This window comes from Oncorhynchus masou, chromosome 27 (genome assembly GCF_036934945.1).
Source record: "Oncorhynchus masou masou isolate Uvic2021 chromosome 27, UVic_Omas_1.1, whole genome shotgun sequence".
Classification (NCBI taxonomy): domain Eukaryota; kingdom Metazoa; phylum Chordata; class Actinopteri; order Salmoniformes; family Salmonidae; genus Oncorhynchus; species Oncorhynchus masou.
The window spans coordinates 9,473,579-9,493,254 of record NC_088238.1 but is presented as its reverse complement, the minus strand read 5'-3'; the positions used below and the strand labels follow the sequence as shown (position 1 = coordinate 9,493,254).

At 52.8% G+C, this 19,676-nt stretch overlaps 2 protein-coding genes across 2 annotated transcripts in view; one reads left to right on the top strand and one right to left on the bottom strand.

Moving 5' to 3' along the window:
- LOC135515598 (uncharacterized protein KIAA0930 homolog) overlaps positions 1-19,676 on the bottom strand; it is a 504,429-nt gene that overhangs the window by 458,499 nt on the left and 26,254 nt on the right. The gene's annotated exons all lie outside the window — the stretch shown is intronic.
- On the top strand, positions 10,525-15,475 carry LOC135515594 (microfibril-associated glycoprotein 4-like). Its single transcript, XM_064939213.1, has 5 exons — positions 10,525-10,610; positions 10,773-10,967; positions 11,661-11,757; positions 14,288-14,470; positions 15,042-15,475. The coding sequence occupies exons 1-5, from the start codon at positions 10,605-10,607 to the stop codon at positions 15,275-15,277; spliced, it is 717 nt and encodes a 238-aa protein (XP_064795285.1). The 5' UTR covers positions 10,525-10,604; the 3' UTR covers positions 15,278-15,475.

Sequence of the window (19,676 nt, the reverse complement as noted above, 5' to 3'; positions counted from 1 at the left end):
CCACATCTCACCCTTCAACGACCCCCAGCCCAACCACATCTCACCCTTCAACGACCCCCAGCCACATCTCGCCCTTCAACGACCCCCAGCCCAACCACATCTCACCCTTCAACGACCTCCAGCCCAACCACATCTCACCCTTCAACGACCCCCAGCCACTTCTCGCCCTTCAACGACCCCCAGCCACATCTCGCCCTTCAACGACCCCCAGCCCAACCACATCTCACCCTTCAACGACCTCCAGCCCAACCACATCTCACCCTTCAACGACCCCCAGCCACATCTCGCCCTTCAACGACCCCCAGCCACATCGCCCTTCAACGACCCCCAGCCACATCTCACCCTTCAACGACCCCCAGCCACATCTCGCCCTTCAACGACCCCCAGCCACATCTCCCCTTCAACGACCCCAGCCACATCTCACCCTTCAACGACCCCCAGCCACATCTCACCCTTCAACGACCCCCAGCCACATCTCGCCCTTCAAACAGCCACATCTCACCCTCAACGACCCCAGCCACATCTCGCCCTTCAACGACCCCCAGCCACATCTCGCCCTTCAACGACACCAGCCACATCTCACCCTTCAACGACCTCCAGCCCAACCACATCTCACCCTTCAACGACCTCCAGCCCAGCCACATTTCACCATTCAACGACCTCCAGCCCAACCACATCTCACCATTCAACGACCTCCAGCCCAACCACATTTCACCATTCAACGACCTCCAGCCCAACCACATCTCACACTTCAACGACCTCCAGCCCACACTCACCCTTCAACGACCTCCAGCCCAACCACATCTCACCCATTCAACGACCTCCAGCCCAAGCCACATTTCACCATTCTCCAGCCCAACCACATCTCACCATTCAACGACCTCCAGCCCAGCCACATTTCACCATTCAACGACCTCCAGCCCAACCACATCTCACACTTCAACGACCTCCCCCAGCCACATCTCACCCTTCAACGACCTCCAGCCCAACCACATCTCACCTTCAACGACCTCCAGCCCAACCCCATCTCACCCTTCAACGACCTCCAGCCCAACCCATCTCTCAATGACCCCCAGCCACATCTCACCCTCAACGACCCCCAGCCGCATCTCACCCCTCAACGACCCCCAGCCGCATCTCACCCCCTCAACGACCCCCAGCCGCATCTCACCCCCTCAACGCTCCAGCCGCATCTCACCCTTCAACGACCTCCAGCCCAACCACATCTCACCCTTCAAACAGCCACATCTCACCCTTCAACGACCTCCAGCCCAACCACTTCTCACCCTTCAACGACCCCCAGCCACATCTCACCCTCAACGACCCCCAGCCACATCTCACCCTCACCCCCAGCCGACCCCCAACGACCCCCGCATCTCACCCTCAACGACCCCAGCCGCATCTCACCCTCAACGACCTCCCAGCCGCATCTCACCCTCAACGACCCCCCAGCCGCATCTCACCCTCAACGACCCCCAGCCGCATCTCACCCTCAACGACCCCCAGCCGCATCTCACCCTTCAACGACCTCCAGCCCAGCCACATCTCACCCTTCAACGACCCCCAGCCGCATCTCACCCTTCAACGACCTCCAGCCCAACCACTTCTCACCCTTCAGCCCAGAGATCTCACCCTCAACGACCCCCAGCCGACCCCTCAACGACCCCAGCCGCATCTCACCCTCAACGACCCCCAGCCACATCTCACCCTCAACGACCCCCAGCCCATCTCACCCTTCAACGACCCCCAGCCGCATCTCACCCTCAACGACCCCCCAGCCGCATCTCACCCCTCAACGACCCCCAGCCGCATCTCACCCTTCAACGACCCCAGCCGCATCTCATCTCAACGACCCCCAGCCGCATCTCACCTCAACGACCCCCAGCCGCATCTCACCCTTCAACGACCCCCAGCCGCATCTCACCCCTCAACGACCTCCCACCCAACCATCTCACCCTTCAACGACCCCCAGCCGCATCTCACCCCTCAACGACCCCCAGCCGCATCTCACCCCTCAACGACCCCCAGCCGCATCTCACCCTTCAACGACCCCAGCCCAGCCGCATCTCACCCTCAGCCATCTCACCCTCAACGACCCCCAGCCGCATCTCACCCTCTCAGCCGCATCTCACCCTCACCCCCAACGACCCCCCCAGCCGCATCTCACCCTCAACGACCCCCAGCCGCATCTCACCCTCAACGACCCCAGCCGCATCTCACCCCTCAACGCCCCCCAGCCGCATCTCACCCTCAACGACCCCCAGCCGCATCTCACCCTCAACGACCCCCAGCCGCATCTCACCCTCAACGACCCCCAGCCGCATCTCACCCCTCAACGACCCCCAGCCGCATCTCACCCTCAAGCCGCATCTCACCTCAGCCGCATCTCACCCTCAACGACCCCCAGCCGCATCTCACCCCTCAACGACCCAGCCGCATCTCACCCCTCAACGACCCCCAGCCGCATCTCACCCCTCAACGACCCCCAGCCGCATCTCACCCTTCAACGACCCCAGCCGCATCTCACCCTCAACGACCCCCAGCCGCATCTCACCCTCAACGACAGCCACATCTCACCCCTCAACGACCCCCAGCCGCATCTCACCCCTCAACGACCCCCAGCCGCATCTCACCCCTCAACGACCCCCAGCCGCATCTCACCCCTCAACGACCCCCAGCCACATCTCACCCTTCAACGACCCCCAGCCGCATCTCACCCTCAACGACCCCCAGCCGCATCTCACCCTTCAACGCATCTCCCCAGCCCCCCAGCCGCATCTCACCCTCAACGACCCCCAGCCGCATCTCATCAACGACCCCCAGCCGCATCTCACCCTTCAACGACCCCCAGCCCGCCACATCTCACCCTTCAACGACCCCAGCCGCATCTCACCCTCAACACCCCCAGCCGCATCTCACCTCAACGACCCCCAGCCACATCTCACCCTTCAACGACCCCCAGCCGCATCTCGCCCTTCAACGACCCCCAGCCGCATCTCACCCTTCAACGACCCCCAGCCGCATCTCACCCTTCAACGACCCCCAGCCGCATCTCACCCTTCAACGACCTCCAGCCGCATCTCACCCTTCAACGACCTCCAGCCCAGCCACATCTCACCCTTAAACGACCTCCAGCCCAGCCACATCTCACCCTTCAACGACCTCCAGCCCAGCCACATCTCACCCTTAAACCCTCCAGCCCAGCCACATCTCCCCCTTAAACGACCCCCAGCCCAGCCACATCTCACCCTTAAACCCCCCAGACTTCCAGCCCAGCCACATCTCACCCTTAAACGACCTCCAGCCCAGCCACATCTCACCCTTAAACGATCTCACCCTCCAGCCCAGCCACATCTCACCCTTAAACGACCTCCAGCCCAGCCACATCTCACCCTTAAACGACCTCCAGCCCAGCCACATCTCACCCTTCAACGACCTCCAGCCCAGCCACATCTCACCCTTAAACGACCTCCAGCCCAGCCACATCTCACCCTTAAACGACCTCCAGCCCAGCCACATCTCACCCTTAAACAACCTCCAGCCCAGCCACATCTCACCCTTAAACAACCCCCAGCCTCAGCCACATCTCACCCTTAAACAACCTCCAGCCCAGCCACATCTCACCCTTAAACAACCCCCAGCCCAGCCACATCTCTCTCTCACACACACACACACACACACATATGTACTGTGAGGTTGTAGTAGCCGCTGATTGAGGTCTGTACTGTTATGCTGTAACCAGGAACAGAGTGACATATCACTCAGGGAGCACCAAGATCACTATCAGGGGTTGCTATAGTTATGGCGAAGGTGGTGTGTGTGTGTGTGTGTGTGTGTGTGTGTGTGTGTGTGTGTCTTTGTGTACCTGTGTGTAACATAGAGATACTGTAGATAGGAGAACTAATCTTTGTATCTTAGCCAATATAGCGTCTGACAGCATCGGCAGCTCCATTGAGGCAATCGCCATTTTGTAGTCAATTTTCTTCACGATTGGCTGAACCCCTCCTGATGACCCGGTTTGACATGACTCCAACAGGGTCACCAAGAGGGATCAGCTAATGAAGTTGAAAGTCCCACCCAGTTGACTACTTTTAAAATGTTGACTACTTTTAAAATGGTGCCCATGTTAATATCACCTTCTGGCCCCTAGAGGCCTCTCATTCTCTATCATGCTCTATGGTGTGTAAGGCCTTAATACCACCTTCTGGCCACTAGAGGCCTCTCATTCTCTATCATGCTCTATGGTGTGTATAAGGACTTAATACCACCTTCTGGCCACTAAAGGCCTCTATCATTCTCTATGGTGTGTAAGGCCTACCTGACTAAGAACAGGCAAGTGGTGCCCCATAAATATTTAATATTCTATTATTATAACTGAATTATAACTGAGAGTCACTCAATTAGCCATGCATTCTACAATTTGTTTGGGGTAAGTTAGTCTAGCCAGCTATCTAAGAACAGAAAGGGTCGGCAGCGTAGCCTAGTGGTTAGAGCGTTGGACTAGTAACCAGCATCAGGTAGACTAGTGGTTAGAGTGTTGGACTAGTAACCAGCATCAGGTAGACTAGTGGTTAGAGTGTTGGACCAGTAACCAGCAAGTAGCTTAGTGGTTAGGACTTGGAACCAGAAGGTAGCAAGATGGAATCCCCGAGCTGACAAGGTAAAAATCTGTCGTTCTGCCCCTGAACAGCCAAAATAAGAATTTGTTCTTAACCGACTTGCCTAGTTAAAAACATTTTTTATAGAGATTTGCAGAGTACTTCATACATTTTTTATCCAAAAATTCTAAATGTTGGAAACAGTGTCAGGATGTTTAGAAAGCGAAGAACCCCGTGAGCAGAACTTTGAAATCGTAACAACTACTTTCATTCTTCTACTGCATCTGTTAACAGCCTTTTATAGAGACTAACGGACTGGGAACCTGACGGAGGGAAACGGACCGCGATAGGGAACCTGACGGAGGGTAACGGACCGCGATAGGGAACCTGACGGAGGGGAAACGGACCGCGATAGGGAACCTGACGGAGGGAAACGGACGCGATAGGGAACCTGACGGGAGGGAAACGGACCGCGATAGGAAACCTGACGGGAGGGAAACGGACCGCGATAGGAAACCTGACGGAGGGAAACGGACCGCGATAGGGAACCTGACGGAGGGGAAACGGACCGCGATAGGAAACCTGACGGAGGGAAACGGACCGCGATAGGGAACCTGACGGGAGGGAAACGGACCGCGATAGGAAACCTGACGGGAGGGAAACGGACCGCGATAGGAAACCTGACGGAGGGAAACGGACCGCGATAGGAAACCTGACGGGAGGGAAACGGACGCGATAGGAAACCTGACGGGAGGAAACGGACCGCGATAGGAAACCTGACGGGAGGGAACCTGACCGCGATAGGAAACCTGACGGGAGGGAAACGGACCGCGATAGGAAACCTGACGGGAGGGAAACGGACCGCGATAGGAAACCTGACCGCGATAGGAAACCTGACCGCGATAGGGAACCTGACCGCGATAGGAAACCTGACGGGAGGGAACCTGACCGCGATAGGAAACCTGACGGGAGGGAAACGGACCGCGATAGGAAACCTGACCGCGATAGGAAACCTGACCGCGATAGGAAACCTGACCGCGATAGGAAACCTGACCGCGATAGGAAACCTGACCGCGATAGGAAACCTGACCGCGATAGGAAACCTGACCGCGATAGGAAACCTGACCGCGATAGGAAACCTGACCGCGATAGGAAACCTGACCGCGATAGGAAACCTGACGGGAGGGAAACGGACCGCGATAGGGAACCTGACCGCGATAGGAAACCTGACCGCGATAGGAAACCTGACGGGAGGGAAACGGACCGCGATAGGGAACCTGACCGCGATAGGAAACCTGACCGCGATAGGAAACCTGACGGGAGGGAAACGGACCGCGATAGGGAACCTGACGGGAGGGAAACGGACCGCGATAGGGAACCTGACTGGAGGGAAACAGACCGCGATAGGGAACCTGACCGCGATAGGGAACCTGACGGGAGGGAAACGGACCGCGATAGGGAACCTGACGGAGGGAAAGGGACCGCGATAGAAACCTGGACGGGAGGGAAACGGACCGCGATAGGGAACCTGACCGCGATAGGAAACCTGACCGCGATAGGAAACCTGACGGGAGGGAAACGGACCGCGATAGGAAACCTGACGGGAGGGAAACGGACCGCGATAGGAAACCTGACCGCGATAGGAAACCTGACCGCGATAGGAAACCTGACCGCGATAGGGAACCTGACGGGAGGGAAACGGACCGCGATAGGGAACCTGACGGAGGGAAACGGACCGCGATAGGAAACCTGACCGCGATAGGGAACCTGACCGCGATAGGAAACCTGACGGGAGGGAAACGGACCGCGATAGGGAACCTGACGGGAGGGAAACGGACCGCGATAGGGAACCTGACGGGAGGGAAACGGACCGCGATAGGAAACCTGACGGGAGGGAAACGGACCGCGATAGGAAACCTGACGGGAGGGAACCTGACCGCGATAGGAAACCTGACGGGAGGGAAACGGACCGCGATAGGAAACCTGACGGGAGGGAAACGGACCGCGATAGGAAACCTGACCGCGATAGGGAACCTGACCGCGATAGGGAACCTGACCGCGATAGGGAACCTGACCGCGATAGGGAACCTGACCGCGATAGGGAACCTGACCGCGATAGGGAACCTGACCGCGATAGGGAACCTGACGGGAGGGAAACGGACCGCGATAGGGAACCTGACTGGAGGGAAACAGACCGCGATAGGGAACCTGACCGCGATAGGGAACCTGACGGGAGGGAAACGGACCGCGATAGGGAACCTGACCGCGATAGGGAACCTGACCGCGATAGGGAACCTGACCGCGATAGGGAACCTGACCGCGATAGGGAACCTGACCGCGATAGGGAACCTGACCGCGATAGGGAACCTGACCGCGATAGGGAACCTGACGGGAGGGAAACGGACCGCGATAGGGAACCTGACTGGAGGGAAACAGACCGCGATAGGGAACCTGACCGCGATAGGAAACCTGACTGGAGGGAAACAGACCGCGATAGGGAACCTGACCGCGATAGGAAACCTGACCGCGATAGGAAACCTGACCGCGATAGGAAACCTGACGGGAGGGAAACGGACCGCGATAGGGAACCTGACCGCGATAGGAAACCTGACAGCGATAGGGAACCTGACGGGAGGGAAACGGACCGCGATAGGGAACCTGACCGCGATAGGGAACCTGACCGCGATAGGGAACCTGACGGGAGGGAAACGGACCGCGATAGGGAACCTGACTGGAGGGAAACAGACCGCGATAGGGAACCTGACCGCGATAGGAAACCTGACCGCGATAGGAAACCTGACGGAGGGAAACGGACCGCGATAGGGAACCTGACGGAGGGAAACGGACCGCGATAGGAAACCTGACGGGAGGGAAACGGACCGCGATAGGGAACCTGACGGAGGGAAACGGACCGCGATAGGAAACCTGACGGGAGGGAAACGGACCGCGATAGGGAACCTGACCGCGATAGGAAACCTGACCGCGATAGGAAACCTGACGGGAGGGAAACGGACCGCGATAGGAAACCTGACGGGAGGGAAACGGACCGCGATAGGAAACCTGACCGCGATAGGAAACCTGACCGCGATAGGAAACCTGACCGCGATAGGGAACCTGACGGGAGGGAAACGGACCGCGATAGGGAACCTGACGGAGGGAAACGGACCGCGATAGGGAACCTGACGGAGGGAAACGGACCGCGATAGGAAACCTGACCGCGATAGGGAACCTGACCGCGATAGGAAACCTGACGGGAGGGAAACGGACCGCGATAGGGAACCTGACGGGAGGGAAACGGACCGCGATAGGAAACCTGACGGGAGGGAACCTGACCGCGATAGGGAACCTGACCGCGATAGGAAACCTGACCGCGATAGGGAACCTGACGGGAGGGAAACGGACCGCGATAGGAAACCTGACGGGAGGGAAACAGACCGCGATAGGAAACCTGACGGGAGGGAAACAGACCGCGATAGGGAACCTGACCGCGATAGGAAACCTGACCGCGATAGGGAACCTGACCGCGATAGGAAACCTGACGGGAGGGAACCTGACCGCGATAGGGAACCTGACGGGAGGGAACCTGACCGCGATAGGGAACCTGACGGGAGGGAACCTGACCGCGATAGGAAACCTGACGGGAGGGAAACCTGACCGCGATAGGAAACCTGACGGGAGGGAAACGGACCGCGATAGGAAACCTGACGGGAGGGAAACGGACCGCGATAGGAAACCTGACGGAGGGAAACGGACCGCGATAGGAAACCTGACCGCGATAGGGAACCTGACCGCGATAGGAAACCTGACGGGAGGGAAACGGACCGCGATAGGAAACCTGACCGCGATAGGGAACCTGACCGCGATAGGAAACCTGACGGGAGGGAAACGGACCGCGATAGGAAACCTGACCGCGATAGGGAACCTGACCGCGATAGGAAACCTGACCGCGATAGGAAACCTGACGGAGGGAAACGGACCGCGATAGGAAACCTGACGGGAGGGAAACAGACCACGATAGGAAACCTGACGGAGGGAAACGGACCGCGATAGGAAACCTGACCGCGATAGGGAACCTGACCGCGATAGGGAAACGGACCGCGATAGGAAACCTGACGGGAGGGAAACAGACCGCGATAGGAAACCTGACGGGAGGGAAACAGACCGCGATAGGAAACCTGACCGCGATAGGAAACCTGACGGGAGGGAAACAGACCGCGATAGGAAACCTGACGGGAGGGAAACAGACCGCGATAGGAAACCTGACGGGAGGGAAACAGACCGCGATAGGAAACCTGACCGCGATAGGAAACCTGACGGGAGGGAAACAGACCGCGATAGGAAACCTGACGGGAGGGAAACAGACCGCGATAGGAAACCTGACGGAGGGAAACAGACCGCGATAGGAAACCTGACCGCGATAGGGAACCTGACCGCGATAGGGAAACGGACCGCGATAGGGAACCTGACCGCGATAGGGAACCTGACGGGAGGGAAACAGACCGCGATAGGAAACCTGACCGCGATAGGAAACCTGACGGGAGGGAAACAGACCGCGATAGGAAACCTGACGGAGGGAAACGGACCGCGATAGGAAACCTGACCGCGATAGGGAACCTGACCGCGATAGGGAACCTGACCGCGATAGGAAACCTGACGGGAGGGAAACAGACCGCGATAGGAAACCTGACGGAGGGAAACGGACCGCGATAGGAAACCTGACCGCGATAGGGAACCTGACCGCGATAGGGAACCTGACCGCGATAGGGAACCTGACCGCGATAGGGAACCTGACCGCGATAGGGAACCTGACCGCGATAGGGAACCTGACCGCGATAGGGAACCTGACCGCGATAGGGAAACGGACCGCGATAGGGAAACGGACCGCGATAGGGAAACGGACCGCGATAGGGAACCTGACCGCGATAGGGAAACGGACCGCGATAGGAAACCTGACGGGAGGGAAACAGACCGCGATAGGAAACCTGACCGCGATAGGAAACCTGACGGGAGGGAAACAGACCGCGATAGGAAACCTGACGGAGGGAAACAGACCGCGATAGGAAACCTGACGGAGGGAAACGGACCGCGATAGGAAACCTGACCGCGATAGGGAACCTGACCGCGATAGGGAACCTGACCGCGATAGGGAACCTGACCGCGATAGGGAACCTGACCGCGATAGGGAACCTGACCGCGATAGGGAACCTGACCGCGATAGGGAACCTGACCGCGATAGGGAACCTGACCGCGATAGGGAAACGGACCGCGATAGGGAACCTGACGGGAGGGAAACAGACTGCGATAGGAAACCTGACGGAGGGAAACGGACCGCGATAGGAAACCTGACCGCGATAGGGAACCTGACCGCGATAGGAAACCTGACGGGAGGGAAACAGACCGCGATAGGAAACCTGACGGAGGGAAACGGACCGCGATAGGAAACCTGACCGCGATAGGGAACCTGACCGCGATAGGGAAACGGACCACGATAGGAAACCTGACCGCGATAGGGAACCTGACCGCGATAGGGAACCTGACCGCGATAGGGAACCTGACCGCGATAGGGAACCTGACGGGAGGGAAACAGACCGCGATAGGGAACCTGACCGCGATAGGGAACCTGACGGGAGGGAAACAGACCGCGATAGGGAACCTGACCGCGATAGGGAACCTGACGGGAGGGAAACAGACTGTGTAAACAACATTCAACAATTGACTAACAAAATATGAGCAGAAAGTTAGAGTACATGCATGTAATATGGAGAAAACTTAGGCTATATGGATAGAAGATAAACTGTGTTTAAAAAGACAGAGTCCAGGAAACTACAGAAGTGGAAATGTCCATATTGTGAAATCGTGTTTGCTTCCCTGATAATAAAATCAGCCAATCATGATCAACCCACCCCTTCTAAAAAGTACACAAAAGGATGGATAAGAGTCACAATCACATTATTTTCTTTGTCGGGCTGAAAACCAACTGGAAAAAGACAGATAACCGTCCCAACAATGCATGTAAGTTGAAGCCTACATTTTACAACTGAAACATTTTACCACTACAGACTGTTTATATGTAAACAGACATGCATTTCCATATATGGAGCAGAAAATGATTATGTGTCAAAACATAGAATTACATAAAATAAATCCCCATTTAATAGGCTCTCTGTGTTCCAGGCCCTGAGGATTCTCTATGTGTTGCTGCTGTCAGTAGCAGTTCATTCTAAGGGGCTGATGTTCCAGCCTCTGGACTGTGCTGATATCTACAACGACGGCTCTAAGACCAGTGGTGTCTACAGGATGTACCCTGCTGGACCCAACTCTCCTCGATACGTCTACTGTGATATGGACACCGACGGAGGGAAATGGACTGTGAGTAGGTCAACTAGTAGGAAACTATTTAACAGAGTACATAACCAGTGTTCAGACCAGACTGGAGCCGGCCTCAACCCCTCCAGACCAGACTGGAGTCGGCCTCAACCCCTCCAGACCAGACTGGAGTCGGCCTCAACCCCTCCAGACCAGACTGGAGTCGGCCTCAACCCCTCCAGACCAGACTGGAGTCGGCCTCAACCCCTCCAGACCAGACTGGAGTCGGCCTCAACCCCTCCAGACCAGACTGGAGTCGGCCTCAACCCCTCCAGACCAGACTGAGTCGGCCTCAACCCCTCCAGACCAGACTGGAGTCGGCCTCAACCCCTCCAGACCAGACTGGAGTCGGCCTCAACCCCTCCAGATCAGACTGGAGTCGGCCTCAACCCCTCCAGACCAGACTGAGTCGGCCTCAACCCTCCAGATCAGACTGGAGTCGGCCTCAACCCCTCCAGACCATACTAGAGTCGGCCTCAACACCTTACAAACCATACTAGTCAGCATCAACAAAAACATGCTACATCGACAGACTGATCTTGTTGAAGTATTTTAAGACAACAGTATTCTGCCAGATAAGAGATCTGATCAACCGTTGGAACTGAATTCTCCTGAGTCAGTACTTGACGACATGGCCTAGATGCTTATAATTTCTCCTCTCTCCCCCCACCTCCCTCTACCTTCCCCTCCTTCCAGGTGTTTCAGAGGAGGATGGATGGGACAGTGAACTTCTACAGAGGATGGGACCAGTACAAGAACGGCTTTGGACACGCAGCAGGAGAGTACTGGCTGGGTAAAGAACTTCTTTCAAAGAGCCTTTTCAAGGACAGATCATCCATGAAAACACCCTGGATAATTTAAATTCATCATTGGTTTGTTAAATTGACTTCTCTATTTGTGAGGTTGTTGTGACGGTCAGTAGTCAGGCAGGGCCAAATCCCAACAGGGCCAAATCCCAACAGGGCCATATCCCAACAGGGCCATATCCCAACAGGACCAAATCACAAATCCCAAAAGGGCCAAATCCCAACAGGGCCAAATCCCAACAGGGCCAAATCCCAAATCACAACAGGGCCAAATCCCAACAGGACCAAATCCCAAATCACAACAGGGCCAAATCCCAACAGGGCCAAATCCCAACAGGGCCAAATCCCAACAGGACCAAATCCCAACAGGGCCAAATCCCAACAGGGCCAAATCCCAACAGGACCAAATCCCAACAGGACCAAATCCCAACAGGGCCAAATCCCAACAGGACCAAATCCCAACAGGGCCAAATCCCAACAGGACCAAATCCCAACAGGGCCAAATCCCAACAGGAAATAATAACATGTACAAAAATATATTCACTTCCAGTCCAGAGTTTGGACACACCTACTCATTCAAAGGTTTTTCTTCATTTTTTACTATTTTCTACATTGTAGAATAATAGTGAAGACATCAAAAGTATGAAATAACACATATGGAAACATGTAGAAACCAAAAAAAAGTGTTAAAATCAAAATATATTTTATATTTGAGATACTTCAAAGTAGCCATCCTTTTGCCTTGATGACAGCTTTGTTCACTCTAGGCATTCTCTCAACCAGCTTCAACTGGAATTTATTTTCCAACAGTACCAAACTTTTGACTGGTACAGAATATACAAAAAAAATGAAGTAAGCTTTCCGTGCTGACCGAAGACATGACTCTCCTTGCTGACCAAAGACATGACTCTCCTGTGCTGACCAAAGACATGACTCTCCTTGCTGACCAAAGACATGACTCTCCTTGCTGACCAAAGACATGACTCTCCTTGCTGACCAAAGACATGACTCTCCTGTGCTGACCAAAGACATGACTCTCCTGTGCTGACCAAAGACATGACTCTCCTGTGCTGACCAAAGACATGACTCTCCTGTGCTGACCAAAGACATGACTCTCCTGTGCTGACCAAAGACATGACTCTCCTTGCTGACCAAAGACATGACTCTCCTTGCTGACCAAAGACATGACTCTCCTTGCTGACCAAAGACATGACTCTCCTTGCTGACCAAAGACATGACTCTCCTTGCTGACCAAAGACATGACTCTCCTTGCTGACCAAAGACATGACTCTCCTTGCTGACCAAAGACATGACTCTCCTTGCTGACCAAAGACATGACTCTCCTTGCTGACCAAAGACATGACTCTCCTTGCTGACCAAAGACATGACTCTCCTTGCTGACCAAAGACATGACTCTCCTTGCTGACCAAAGACATGACTCTCCTTGCTGACCAAAGACATGACTCTCCTTGCTGACCAAAGACATGACTCTCCTTGCTGACCAAAGACATGACTCTCCTTGCTGACCAAAGACATGACTCTCCTTGCTGACCAAAGACATGACTCTCCTTGCTGACCAAAGACATGACTCTCCTTGCTGACCAAAGACATGACTCTCCTTGCTGACCAAAGACATGACTCTCCTTGCTGACCAAAGACATGACTCTCCTTGCTGACCAAAGACATGACTCTCCTTGCTGACCAAAGACATGACTCTCCTTGCTGACCAAAGACATGACTCTCCTTGCTGACCAAAGACATGACTCTCCTTGCTGACCAAAGACATGACTCTCCTTGCTGACCAAAGACATGACTCTCCTTGCTGACCAAAGACATGACTCTCCTTGCTGACCAAAGACATGACTCTCCTTGCTGACCAAAGACATGACTCTCCTTGCTGACCAAAGACATGACTCTCCTTGCTGACCAAAGACATGACTCTCCTTGCTGACCAAAGACATGACTCTCCTTGCTGACCAAAGACATGACTCTCCTTGCTGACCAAAGACATGACTCTCCTTGCTGACCAAAGACATGACTCTCCTTGCTGACCAAAGACATGACTCTCCTTGCTGACCAAAGACATGACTCTCCTTGCTGACCAAAGACATGACTCTCCTTGCTGACCAAAGACATGACTCTCCTTGCTGACCAAAGACATGACTCTCCTTGCTGACCAAAGACATGACTCTCCTTGCTGACCAAAGACATGACTCTCCTTGCTGACCAAAGACATGACTCTCCTTGCTGACCAAAGACATGACTCTCCTTGCTGACCAAAGACATCTGCATGATAGAAATAAAGATCATTTTAAAAACTCAACTCTTGACCTCGACGCCAGCGCCCACTACATTTTCTCACATTGTTCCTCTTCATCAGGGACTGGTTTAGACCTGGGACACCAGGTGGGTGATATTAATTACCAGGTAGAAGAGAAAACCAGCAGCCTGTGAACCAATGTAACAGTTGAATATCTCTGTTCTAAAAAAGGTTCACCTCTGGTCTGTTCGCTGCAGGTCTGGACACCATCTACCTCCTGACCCTGAAAAAGAATTACGAGTTGAGGGTGGACATGGAGGACTTCGACGGACAGAAAGCCTACGCTTTCTACTCCTCCTTCGCCATCTCTCCCAAAGTCACAGATCCTGAACTGGATGGCTACAAACTCCAGGTTACTGGCTTTAAAGATGGAGGAGCAGGTGAGAACAGTTTAAACTTCCTTAGAGAAACATCTGAGCTGTATTCATTAGTCCAGAGTTCAGCTAAGTTCCCTCATTCGGTTCTGTTTGATTCATAGTGAATACAACCCCCCTGAGGGGGACCGTACAGATACACCATCTTAGAGCTGATCTGGAATCAGTTTATTAGAGATCATAATGAATAGTATTACATAGAAAGGACAGGGGGGGACCGTACAGATACACCATCTTAGAGCTGATCTGGGATCAGTTTATTAGAGATCATAATGAATAGTATTACATAGAAAGGACAGGGGGGACCGTACAGATACACCATCTTAGAGCTGATCTGGGATCAGTTTATTAGAGATCATAATGAATAGTATTACATAGAAAGGACAGGGGGGACCGTACAGATACACCATCTTAGAGCTGATCTGGGATCAGTTTATTAGAGATCATAATGAATAGTATTACATAGAAAGGACGTAGGGGGCTGGTCCTAGATCACACTGTGACATCATAGACTGATTTTGACCAGGGCTCTGATAGGTTGTATAACATCTGACCCGTGTTTCCTGCCTGAACCAAGGGGACTCTCTCACCTATCACAGCGGTATGAAGTTCTCCACCTTCGACCGAGACCAGGACACCAACTGTGCAGTCGGCGCGGTCGGAGGTTATTGGTACAACGAGTGTTACTTCTCAAACCCAAACGGTCTTTACACGTGGGGATTGAACTCACAGATGGGAGTCAACTGGAGGGGATGGAAGACCTTCTACTCTGTGAAAGCCATATCCATGAAGATTAGGCCTGTGAACCTGTGAAGGTCCTTCACAAAGTCCTTTAGTTAGAACATAGCTATATGAACTGCAGATTGTCCTCTTAAATGCTAGATTTACAACATGCAAATGTCTTCCATTCTATGCACAGTGTAACATTGATCTAGTCAGTTGTCCTATAAAACTAAAAACTGTCGCGTGAAAAACGCTCCTTTTCATAGCTCATATTCTGTTAAACCCAAATCATGTTGTCGACTCGTTCCTATACTGGTATTTGTGTCTGGGGCTGTTGTGGTGCCCATATTACCGCCACAGCGGCAGTCATGAGTCAAGACCACATTCTGCTGAGTCAACTTCCATCTCCTTTAATTAACTCTGGACATGGCGGTTACACCCAACTGACTACACACCAATCAGGGCCTAACGGCCTGGTCCTTGGTAGAACCCAACTGACTACACACCAATCAGGTCACTCACGGCCTGGTCCTTGGTAGAACCCAACAGACTACACACCAATCAGGTCCTAACGGCCTGGTCCTTGGTAGAACCCAACTGACTACACACCAATCAGGTCCTAACGGCCTGGTCCTTGGTAGAACCCAACTGACTACACACCAATCAGGTCACTAACGGCCTGGTCCTTGGTAGAACCCAACTGACTACACACCAATCAGGTCACTAACGGCCTGGTCCTTGGTAGAACCCAACTGACTACACACCAATCAGGTCCTAACGGCCTGGTCCTTGGTAGAACCCAACTGACTACACACCAATCAGGTCCTAACGGCCTGGTCCTTGATAGAACCCAACTGACTATACACCAATCAGGTCCTAACGGCCTGGTCCTTGGTAGAACCCAACTGACTACACACCAATCAGGTCCTAACGGCCTGGTCCTTGGTAGAACCCAACTGACTACACACCAATCAGGGCCTAACGGCCTGGTCCTTGGTAGAACCCAACTGACTACACACCAATCAGGTCACTAACGGCCTGGTCCTTGGTAGAACCCAACTGACTACACACCAATCAGGTCACTAACGGCCTGGTCCTTGGTAGAACCCAACTGACTACACACCAATCAGGTCACTAACGGCCTGGTCCTTGGTAGAACCCAACTGACTACACACCAATCAGGTCCTAACGGCCTGGTCCTTGGTAGAACCCAACTGACTACACACCAATCAGGTCCTAACGGCCTGGTCCTTGGTAGAACCCAACTGACTACACACCAATCAGGTCACTAACGGCCTGGTCCTTGGTAGAACCCAACTGACTACACACCAATCAGGTCACTAACGGCCTGGTCCTTGGTAGAACCCAACTGACTACACACCAATCAGGTCCTAACGGCCTGGTCCTTGGTAGAACCCAACTGACTACACACCAATCAGGTCACTAACGGCCTGGTCCTTGGTAGAACCCAACTGACTACACACCAATCAGGTCCTAACGGCCTGGTCCTTGGTAGAACCCAACTGACTACACACCAATCAGGTCCTAACGGCCTGGTCCTTGGTAGAACCCAACTGACTACACACCAATCAGGTCCTAACGGCCTGGTCCTTGGTAGAACCCAACTGACTACACACCAATCAGGTCCTAACGGCCTGGTCCTTGATAGAACCCAACTGACTACACACCAATCAGCTCCTAATGGCCTGGTACTCAGGGCTCTATTGTCCCTCCATCAAGTCCTAATGGCCTGGTACTCAGGGCTCTATTGTCCCTCCATCAGGTCCTAATGGCCTGGTACTCAGGGCTCTATTGTCCCTCCATCAGGTCCTAATGGCCTGGTACTCAGGGCTCTATTGTCCCTCCATCAGGTCCTAATGGCCTGGTACTCAGGGCTCTATTGTCCCTCCATCAGGTCCTAATGGCCTGGTACTCAGGGCTCTATTGTCCCTCCATCAAGTCCTAATGGCCTGGTACTCAGGGCTCTATTGTCCCTCCATCAGGTCCTAATGGCCTGGTACTCAGGGCTCTATTGTCCCTCCATCAGGTCCTAATGGCCTGGTACTCAGGGCTCTATTGTCCCTCCATCAGGTCCTAATGGCCTGGTACTCAGGGCTCTATTGTCCCTCCATCAGGTCCTAATGGCCTGGTACTCAGGGCTCTATTGTCCCTCCATCAGGTCCTAATGGCCTGGTACTCAGGGCTCTATTGTCCCTCCATCAGGTCCTAATGGCCTGGTACTCAGGGCTCTATTGTCCCTCTATCAGGTCCTAATGGCCTGGTACTCAGGGCTCTATTGTCCCTCCATCAAGTCCTAATGGCCTGGTACTCAGGACTCTATTGTCCCTCTATCAGGTCCTAATGGCCTGGTACTCAGGGCTATATTGCAGGGAGAAGTTGACAAGACAAAGTTGACAAAACAAAAAAGGAGAATTTATTTTTTATTTTTTTACCTTTATTTAACCAGGCAAGTCAGTTAAGAACAAATTCTTATTTTCAATGACGGCCTGGGAACAGTGGGTTAACTGCCTGTTCAGGGGCAGAACGACAGATTTGTACCTTGTCAGCTCGGGGGTTTGAACTCGCAACCTTCCGGTTACTAGTCCAACGCTCTAACCACTAGGCTACCCTGCCGCCCCGAGAACAGACGAGGTACTACACAATTAGAGCAAGCAGGGAGATTTTCTCTTTTGTTTTGCTCCCTGCCATGCTAACGGGTTCCCACAAGCTACAATGTATGCGAAGAGCATGCTGCATGCTCCATCTGCTTCTTGTTCACGTCAAACTTCGTCCACCAACACTTGGTCTGGAATGTAATGACATGCTAGCATGGCTAGCGGCTAAGACAGCTTGAGCTAAAATACAAACTCAGGAGCAGAGTAGATCTTCCATATGAAGTCGAACATTGGTGCATTGTGGGTAGCGTATCCCGGAAATAAGTTAATAAATATGTAATAACCCAAAAACATAACTAGGTTTGTACTTACAAGTAACCAGATCATGACTACAACTAAGTTATTTAAGTCTTTGACCATAATGTGTTACATTGGTGAGGAAAAACTCCTGCTTCCTACCTTTAATTGTATAAATGTCTACGGATATATGCTATGCTTATCTGTTACTTGGCAAAAACAAGGTAATCGAAGTGTATACGGTTTTGATCACATTCTCATATCCATAATCAATATGAAAAAGGCCAGACAAGGAAGTGAAGAGTTTACACTGGAAATTGGTCACCACTAATACAGGTCTCAGAACAACCAGACTGGTTAGTTAGTGGTCACCACTAATACAGGTCTCAGAACAACCAGACTGGTTAGTTAGTGGTCACCACTAATACAGGTCTCAGAACATCCAGACTGGTTAGTTAGTGGTCACCACTAATACAGGTCTCAGAACAACCAGACTGGTTAGTTAGTGGTCACCACTAATACAGGTCTCAGAACATCCAGACTGGTTAGTTAGTGGTCACCACTAATACAGGTCTCATAACATCCAGACTGGTTAGTTAGTGGTCACCACTAATACAGGTCTCAGAACATCCAGACTGGTTAGTTAGTGGTCACCACTAATACAGGTCTCAGAACATCCAGACTGGTTAGTTAGTGGTCACCACTAATACAGGTCTCATAACATCCAGACTGGTTAGTTAGTGGTCACCACTAATACAGGTCTCAGAACATCCAGACTGGTTAGTTAGTGGTCACCACTAATACAGGTCTCAGAACATCCAGACTGGTTAGTTAGTGGTCACCACTAATACAGGTCTCAGAACATCCAGACTGGTTAGTTAGTGGTCACCACTAATACAGGTCTCAGAACATCCAGACTGGTTAGTTAGTGGTCACCACTAATACAGGTCTCAGAACATCCAGACTGGTTAGTTAGTGGTCACCACTAATACAGGTCTCAGAACATCCAGACTGGTTAGTTAGTGGTCATCACTAATACAGGTCTCAGAACATCCAGACTGGTTAGTTAGTGGTCACCACAAATAAAGGTCTCAGAACATCCAGACTGGTTAGTTAGTGGTCACCACAAATAAAGGTCTCAGAACATCCAGACTGGTTAGTTAGTTAGTGGTCACCACTAATACAGGTCTCAGAACATCCAGACTGGTTAGTTAGTTAGTGGTCACCACTAATACAGGTCTCAGAACATCCAGACTGGTTAGTTAGTTAGTGGTCACCACTAATACAGGTCTCAGAACATCCAGACTGGTTAGTTAGTGGTCACCACTAATACAGGTCTCATAACATCCAGACTGGTTAGTTAGTTAGTGGTCACCACTAATACAGGTCTCAGAACATCCAGACTGGTTAGTTAGTGGTCACCACTAATACAGGTCTCAGAACAACCAGACTGGTTAGTTAGTTAGTGGTCACCACTAATACAGATCTCAGAACATCCAGACTGGTTAGTTAGTGGTCACCACTAATACAGGTCTCAGAACATCCAGACTGGTTAGTTAGTGGTCACCACTAATACA

What these genes read in the sequence shown, in the direction of transcription:
- LOC135515594 (XM_064939213.1), top strand. An exon ending in CCGACGGAGGGAAATGGACT is followed by an intron (nt 10,968 to 11,660) that starts GTGAGTAGGTCA and finishes CCCTCCTTCCAG; the next exon opens with GTGTTTCAGAGGAGGATGGA. An exon ending in CTTTAAAGATGGAGGAGCAG is followed by an intron (nt 14,471 to 15,041) that starts GTGAGAACAGTT and finishes GCCTGAACCAAG; the next exon opens with GGGACTCTCTCACCTATCAC.